This window comes from Ylistrum balloti, unplaced genomic scaffold, assembly GCF_031769215.1.
Source record: "Ylistrum balloti isolate Yb309-2 unplaced genomic scaffold, AGI_CSIRO_Ybal_v1 Utg370338, whole genome shotgun sequence".
Classification (NCBI taxonomy): domain Eukaryota; kingdom Metazoa; phylum Mollusca; class Bivalvia; order Pectinida; family Pectinidae; genus Ylistrum; species Ylistrum balloti.
Window position 1 is genome coordinate 283,278 of NW_026782244.1, and position 9,253 is coordinate 292,530.

Here is a 9,253-nt window from a genome sequence, read left to right on the forward strand (position 1 = left end):
ACAGGCACATGATAGCAAGTACTCTTATATTTTATACACTGTTTTATATAAAAGTAACATTTAAAATGGTATAACTAGTCCGTGGCTGTTATATATCAGAAAAATCTTGAATGAATGTGGTTTAAGCTATATATGGGATATGCAAAGAACAACTAATCATAAGTTTATAATTGAAACGAGTAGATGAAATGGTATTGCGCGGGAAGAAAGATTCTGTACGTATTGTAATGATTATAAAATTGGAGATGAATTTCATTATTTATTAGAATATTCTAGATTTCTCAGTAAAAGGAAGTATTACTTAGGTGAATATTATTGTAAAAGAGTAAATATGATTAAATTCCAATCATTATTGAATACAAATAATATTGAATTACTAAAACAATGTGTAAATTCATCAGATTTATATTTTCAATTGTTTGTCCTCCATGACATCAGTTATATATATTATTAATGTTTCAGCCTCTGAACCTTTAATTTTTGTATATATGTTTTGTATGACATTCTCTATGTACATTTGTAAAAAGAGAAATAAATTGAATTGAATTGAATTGAATCATGTTTTAAAAGACTGAACTAAGATAAGTGAACAGTTTTCATATTAAAACATTTCACTGGAAAAATGTCATCTGAACCCAAAAATATTATAATCAAAAATTATATAGTGGAAATGATATCGCAATAGTTTACATTATTTTGGAATATACAACAAAAATGATATAACATCATTAAAAATTGCATAATAATTACATGTACATTATGTCACCATATATTTTTTTATCATATAACGTCTTTAATTATTTTATTTTATTTCCTTTTTTGGCTGAGTTTTTTTTTATACATGTACAGGTGAGAACCACAGGTAAAAACACAGATAAACCGAACTAACATTAATGATATAGACTATAATCACTGTAAAAACAAAGTTCCAGGTACATGTTTATGATATGTATGCGTTCCGGGATACAGCCGAGAATATCCCCGCTCTGCATTCCGGTCGTGTATATGCCACGCAGTTTCAAAGGCATGTGTACAGTTTACGACAGACATGGGTAACCATTGGTGCACGGCAGTAGTGGCGAAGTGAGGGTACCGATAGAGAATTGTCTAGTCAGTATAAATCAACTCGTGCACGATAGACTTGGTATTGAGAAGGACGTAATTATAGATAGAGCACATCGGATAGGGGATAAGAAGGCGGATAAGAATAGGCCCATTGTAGCAAAGGTTATCCGATTTCAGCAAAAGGAGTTGGTGAAAAGTAATTCAGGAAATTAAGGGGGGAAATATTTACCTACCTGATCAGTTCCCTAAAGGAATTCAAGATGCACGCAAGAAAATTGTAACCTGAGTATGACAAGGCTTGGGATGAGGAGAACAAGGTCATTGTCAAGGACAAATTGTTTATCAATGGAGAAATTTACACTGGACCTGTTTCAGACCCACCCGGGACCCGGAGCGGACACTCCAAGGGGCACCAGAAGAAAACTGGAAACTGAAGACAGCAGTCCAATAATCTATAGGACAGTGATGAGAATGGACATATTCCACATACACCGAATGTCATGGAACATAGATGGAGGTTTAGACAATAAAATAAAAATAAAAAAAAAATAAAAAATTATAAAAGCATAAACTTATGTATTTTTGACAGAATGTTGAAATAAAAGATCATCAAGTTGATATTGAAGGGTATTCTACTTCTGTGGTACCGCGGAAACGTTCTACACATTCCCAAGGGGACGGAATGTTAATTATGATTAAACCAAATCTCATAAAATATGTTTCAATCTGTGAAAATATTTGTGACACTAATGTATGGTTGAAAATCGATAAAAGTGTTATTGGTGAAGTGAATGACGTATATTTAGCGTGTGTCTATACCCACCTACTAGTTCCCAGTTTTATAACCAGCATAGTTCTAATTTATCTTGTTTTAATTAGAATGAACTATAAGCTAGTGTTCCATTTAGGGAGATATTATGTTGTTAGGACCAGTAATATGTGTGATTTTGTAAAGAATGATAATGTTCACAACAAAGTGCAGCATCATCTTTCTCGTTTGGTTACATACTTACCAGATAAAAGTTTTGCCGAGTCAATCCTGATACGGTTTTAAATCATTTTGGTAATTGTCTTATTGTAATGGAAGAGATCCGAGTAAGTTTTCAAATCATTATATATATCGGGGACATAATGAGATGGGTGTTATTGATTATTTGATTATGAGCCCAACTCTATTTGTTTGTGTCAATCAGTTTACTGTGGGTAACTATAATGCATTATCTTATCATGCCCCTTTGCACGTGCAAATACATGTACACATGGGATGATGATACACGCTTGGATAGATCAACCGGTAATGTACGTTTTACTTATCACATGACAGATAATGATGTGAACAACCTTTTCGATATACTCTCCTCGAATTCTACTGCTATGAACGAGGCGGTTGTATATTTCATGAGGGAACTACTCATTGTGCTATAGATCATTATCTAAATAACCTTACAAATGAACCACTCAGAGCTATGGATCCCTGTCTCTCGCGACCGTACATATGTACTGATACAAAGTAGTGCAGATGGGCGTGACTGTGTAAACAAATAAACTTGTGTGAAAACAAACCATGGTTTGATTTGAGGTCCTTTTATTGTTTATTGACAAAAACCAAAGGCCGCACGACCTGTAGGTCCACATACATAACCATATACAATATACAAGTGGCAGAATGGAGGGTGGATACAATAACATACACAATTAAATTGACAATTTAGTGTTATAGTGTTAACAATATTATTTACTGGAAACATTCACCATTTTGATCATCTAATACATCTACTATTTATGTATTTGTAACATTTCTTAAATCCATGGCTGACTTCAGAAATCTACATATATTGTGTTGTTGTTTATAGTTATCCTCTGTTAGTAACTTAATAAGTTTGTACACTGATGGGTGATTGTAAAAATATCTTTTTACATATCTTTTCCTTAGGTTAGAATATAAAGGGCAAATTAACATGAAATGGTACCACCATTTCTAAAAACCATAACCTTAGTTTTATTTACGTTTACAGATTACTTCCACTTAGTACAATAATTACTGAGTTTATTTAGCATAGACTGTAAGCCTTCTGCAGTCTCAGAAAATAAAACCGTATCATCGGCATACATTAATATCATAAGAGATACATCACAAAATTCAATTGCATTGCAATTATGAAATGCATCATTTTCTAGATCGTTAACGTACAAAGGAAACAAAATTGGAGATAACGATTTACCTTGATACAATCCGAGATTACTAGAAAAATCGTCAGATAATAATCCATATTTTCTGACACGTGTTTTTACATGAGTATACAATGATTGTATATTTTTTAGCATTTTACCAGTTACATTTTGTTTGATAAGTTTTTTCCTTCTGGTAATCAACAAAACAGCAGTAGAGAGGTTTTTTCTTTGTTAAATAATTGTTTATAAAAAAATGCATGGCATAATCATAAAAGGCACTGAATTTATTTAATTGTTTTAAGTCTGTACGGAAATGACTATGAAACTTTTTCCATCTCGGAATGTAATAGTCGGTATAACTTTGAGGAATTAAGCCTATTTCTTATGTTATATGCCGACAACTTACTTTGATTTTCAGAGCCTGTTGGAGGGTTACAAGAATTACTGGATAAGCTTGCTAGTTACTCTGAACAGTGGAATTTGACAGTAAATATTGATAAGACCAAGATTGTCTTATTTCGAAAAGGTGGGAGAATTCGAAATGATGACATTTGGTTTTATAAAGGTACAACAGGCACTTGTGTAGATCAATGTACATATCTAAGTGTTTTATTTCAGTACAACAATAAGTTTAATTGTAATCAGGAACAGCTATCTGATCAGGAACGTAAAATAATGTTTGCTTTTTTTTCAAAATGCTCAAATTTTAGTCTTGATCTTTATGGTAAAACTATGTTACATTTGTTTCATACCTGTGTTAGTGGCATATTGTGTTATGCCTGTGAACTATGGGGATCTACTAAAGGTCCCGATATCGAGAACGTACATTTGGATTTTTGTAAGAAACCGCTCAAAGTTAAGAAATCTATATGTAACATTATGGTATTTTCCAAGCTTGGTTATTTTCCATTAGCATGTATCAGAAAGTATAAAATTACAAAGTATTGGGTTAAGTTACCTCGCTCTGGTACTTGAACACCGCATATATTTTTGTATTAAAAAGGAGCCCAGGAACTCCCTTTAATTGGGTGCACTATGTTAAGAATGAATTGTTTACTTTGGGTGTTGGTGATGTATGGTTAAGCCAGTCAGCATCCAGTGTTTAAGTTTACTAGATTCTTCCGCTAAATGTTATTTATACAAACATATTGTAGATCACTTTTCTATTCAGTATTATTTTTCAATACACCGAAGAAATTCTTTACCAACTGAGTCAGGCAGACATCGTAATGTTGCTCGGGCTCAAAGATATTGTACTTTTTGTAATCCTGACTTTGAAGTCGGAGATGAAAACCATTTCATTTAAATTTGTAATACTTAAAAACATCTGAGAGTATGATACATAAAAGGCTATTATCTATGTTAAAACTCCTACAACTTTTATGTGTTAATAATAATGTTGATAAATACATTCCTGAAACAAACAAGTTAAGAAGCTAGGTTTGTACTCCACTCTTCACGGTATGCATAGCCTTTGCCTTGTTGTGTAATATACATGTATGGACATGCTGTACTGATGGGCTGTCTAGCCTAAAGTTAATTAATAAATTGAATATATTCTGACCGGTTCACTTACAGTCAGGAAAACAATAATGACGAATCATGAAAACATTATTTAAGAAGTGTACAATATATACTATGTTGATGTTGATACAATCATTTTTGACGAGAAGTATACGATGCAGCCATGATTATAACAGAGACATTCATTCTTGATTTTGTTTATCTGGGTTCAGAATGCTCCAAGATACTTTTGGGAATTTTAATGAGGTAGGACGATACAATTACAGATATAAGAGAGCTATTCGATTAGATTTTCAGAAAAAAAAGTGATTATGTACAAGTCACGGATAATTGCTTTGTTGTCTGTTTGCTTTGTTTTTTTTATTTCTTATAAACTAATTTGTATAACCAGTTCCGTGTCAATAGCTATCAGACGAAATGATCCTTAGGTAAACAAAAGAGACGATTTCTTCGTATATTGACTGTAGTAATGTGGGAAATCATATATGAGAAATTAGCCCATTAGCAAATGAGTGTATACCAACACAGACAAACTTATGGAACCTCACTTAAGAACTACACAACAGGGAGGATGGTGGGCGTATTTCTGCTCTAAAAGGAGGCCTTCACGTGTCATTTTGTCCTGATACAAGTTAGATACAGTAGAACCAAATAATAAATTAAACTGCACCTTATAACAGCTTCGCCCTTCATTATCTCGTCAGTGATATATTTCTGCTCCAAAAGGAGGCCTTCACGTGTCACTTTGTCCTGATACAAGTTAGATATAGTAAAACCAAATAAGGAATTAAACTGCACCTTATAACAGCTTCGCCCTTCATTATCTCGTCAGTGATATATTTCTGCTCCAAAAGGAGGCCTTCACGTGTCACTTTGTCCTGATACAAGTTAGATATAGTAAAACCAAATAAGGAATTAAACTGCACCTTATAACAGCTTCGCCCTTTATCTTGTCGTTATTGATATTAAGGGGTTAAAGATTTAAAGTCAAAGACCGACTAAGACAAATCCAAAGTGATCGAAATACACTGGGCGATCGTCCCTTCTTGGATCAAATACTTCTCTCGGAGTTTTTCTTTTAATGAAGGTATTTTTTCTATTCTATTTCAAAAGGAAATATTTAGATATGAAACAATCAAATCGTTGGTTGTTTGAGATATGAAATGAAGTTTAAATATCAATCTAATAATTCTTACATCGTCTACAATCACAAAAACATCAGTATATATATATATATATATATATTGGGTATGGGTCTCCCGAGTAAAACAGTACCAACTAAATCTGTATTAGTACAGAGTGTAATTTGTTAAAATCACTCGTCCATGACTGGCCCCATTCGGTTGTGTGCCAGTTTGCCAACACCAGTTAGATGAAAGAAAATGGAGAACAAAGGAAAAACAATTATAGTCTGCTCTATAAAAGTGCTAACTGTTACCTGTATAGATAAATTTACCTGTATATAACATTTCTATATTTTCAAATTACTATGAAGTAAAAAGATGATATACATATGTATATAGAACTTAAGTTTCTTAAAATAAAAATAAAAGAAATTAATATAGTTTAAAAAAGTATTTTTGATTTCATCAAAATATTATACATTCATAATATATACTTACATTTTAAATAAACATATATACAAGTAAATTAAGTAGCACTACCAATATTAATTAACATAAAAAATACTAATATTGCGAATGATGAATACAAATAGCACTTATATCATTAATGTAATTGTATAATAAACATGTAACACAAAATAGCATTCAAAGTTATTAAATTATCATACTTTGAAGTATCACACTTTTAGTACACAGAGTCACTTGATAACACTTATTCGTCGCCTAGATATCAGGACCATTGTGTTGTTGTGGTTCGAGCCGTTGTTGTGAAGACATTCCTTCAGCTGTGCGAGCCTGAGTTCAGTGGTCCGGTATTTCTTGGCCCATGGTCTGTAAGATCCTCCTGTGCTGCGCTATATCCTGGTAATCTCGTTGACTGCCTGTATCTCCTGAAATATCCGGATCAGTGTGTAGATGTTCGGGTGGGAGTGTTGGTTCTTCTTCAGCTTCCCGTGCCAAGCTTCCAGGTGGTTGGTGGTTCTGGGTCCTTCTGTGTCGTGATGGTTCCACATGCGTTTGTTTCCTTCTATCCAATGAGTGACGACGTAATCAGTGAAGCGGGTTGTGTCGCAGGGTACATCAGCATCCTCCAGTTCCTCCAGGGCGTTGAACCAAACATCCTCAACGCGGTCCAGTGGTACAAGGGGTCGTACTGCTGCTAATCTCACAAGGCGGTCGATGTAGTCGTTTTCTTGGTAGGATATCTTTAGGCCGTTGGTCTGGGCTTTCTTCCGAATACACTGGGTGTAGTGGAAAAAACATCCGCGGATGTTGACTGCAGGGAAGACTCGTCGAAGGGCGTTGTGGGCAGCTATCTCGAAGTCCAGGAATGTAGTCGTCGGGTTTAGTGGGAGGTTAACGTTGGCCATGGTCATTTTCAACAAAGTGAAAAATGTGGTGTAGATCTCCTGTGTCTTTCCTGGTAGTAGAGCGTAGACCAAAGGACACATGTGTCCGTCTATCTGTGCGTGTATTGAGTAAATCTGGTAGAAGAGTTTTGCGCAGGTGTAGAATGTTCCGTCACAGTAGATGGTAATAATGATATAGTAACACATTTGTTCAATACAAAACCCTATCTATATCTATCATATGAAATACTAAATACAATTATTGTAAATAAACAAGATTATAGTAAATACAATAAATAAACATATTATTTTTATAAAATACTAAATAGAATTAATGTAAATGTACAATTTCTAAAATTAATCAACTATATTAGCCAACAATAACCACTGTATAAGTCTATAGTGAAAATGTTTGCCCACTAAGTATCTCCCACAGGTAAACAGACATTTAACAGGTAACCCGTAATTTAGAAACTGACTTTAATCCCTTAAAATAACATACCAGATAATTGGTGTTGGCAAACTGGGAACACCCCCCCCCCCCCATTCTACACGTGTACTCCCTTGGCTACGACTCGTCTAAATGTTATTTGTACAAGCTCTTGTTAAACTCCTTTACTTTGCAGCACTATTTATCAAAACCTTGTCCTGGTAATTGTTTTCGACTGATTTCTTAATTTCGATTCTCTTCTCATGAGTTGTGTTTAAAAAAATGTACATATCAAAACATTCCGAGGGAACATAGGATTAGCATTCATTGTAACCAGAATGTAGTAGAAGACGAGTTCCATTTTATCTTTATTTGTCCCCTATATATAAATTTACGTTAAAAAGTTTTTTATTTTTTTTTTTTTTTTTATTTTTCAAGAGTTTTTAATGTACATAACAATTACATCAACAAAACATCATCAAACATACAACATACAATATGCTCACTCACACATCACCATAATCTCGATTAAGTTGCATCATCATCATCATCATCATCATCATCATCATCATCATCATCATCGTCATCATCATCATCATCATCATCATCATCATCATAAACATTACCATCATCATTATCTTCTTCATTATAAACATTACCTCATCATCATTATCCTCCTTATTATAAACATTACCTCCTCATCATAATCATCAGTCATCATGATCTCAATCAAGTAATCATGTCAATACAATCTTCATCATTGTCATATTCAATATGCCTTTGTCACCACCTTCATGTCAATAGATTCATCCTCAGCATTCATTATCACATATGCACCTCATCATCAACCTAACTATCAACACAATTTGTCATTATAACTTGAAATCCATCCATACATGATCACCTGGCATTTTCATCAACACCCTTACTAACATCTCAACACTACCCTTACACACCCACTCCTACACATACATCAATACTACACATAAAGATAAAGAGGAGAGAAAAAGAGAGAAAGAGAGAGAGAGGGGGGGGGAGAGAGAGAGAGGGGAGAGAGGTGATCTGGGTTAGTAAAAATTGCAATAATCAGCGAAACAATAGGAACTCGAGTATAAAGAAAAATACCTGGTAAATAAATAAATAAATACTATAAGGGTAAGCAAGGGGCCTGCTATACTGTAAAGACAGAGAATACTAAAATACGGTAAAACATAATACATGACAGTAAATGTATTTAAAGTTAAGAATTGGCCAATAATTTTCTCCATTTTCTCCATTCCTCATTAAAACTTAACTGTGCCTGTTCACCTTTACTATTGGCAATATATTTCTGAAAGGTATAAAATTCCCTGACTGAATAAATAAGACTATATACACTTAAGGCTTTGTGTTGACATCTTGCCTTATATATGTAATATTTAATGATAATTAAGATTTCATTGTCAAGTTTGCTACTGATTAACTGATTTTTATTAGCAATGAAACCAAACAGAAAACTTATTTTATTGAAGGAAAATGGAATAAAAAGAGCCTCCAGCAAAACTTCTACACTTTCTAAAAATTTTTGAACTTCTGGACATTCCCACATA

General features: G+C 33.5%; 1 protein-coding gene across 1 annotated transcript; it reads right to left on the reverse strand.

Moving 5' to 3' along the window:
* Nucleotides 1-6,739: 6,739 nt before the first annotated feature.
* LOC132553595 (uncharacterized) lies at nt 6,740-7,255 on the reverse strand. Its single transcript, XM_060217851.1, has one exon. The coding sequence runs from the start codon at nt 7,253-7,255 to the stop codon at nt 6,740-6,742; it is 516 nt and encodes a 171-aa protein (XP_060073834.1).
* Between the last annotated feature and the right edge of the window lie 1,998 nt (nt 7,256-9,253).

Excerpts from the sequence above, each read along its gene's own strand:
- LOC132553595 (XM_060217851.1), bottom strand. The coding sequence starts at position 7,255 with ATGGCCAACGTTAACCTCCCACTAAACCCGACGACTACATTCCTGGAC.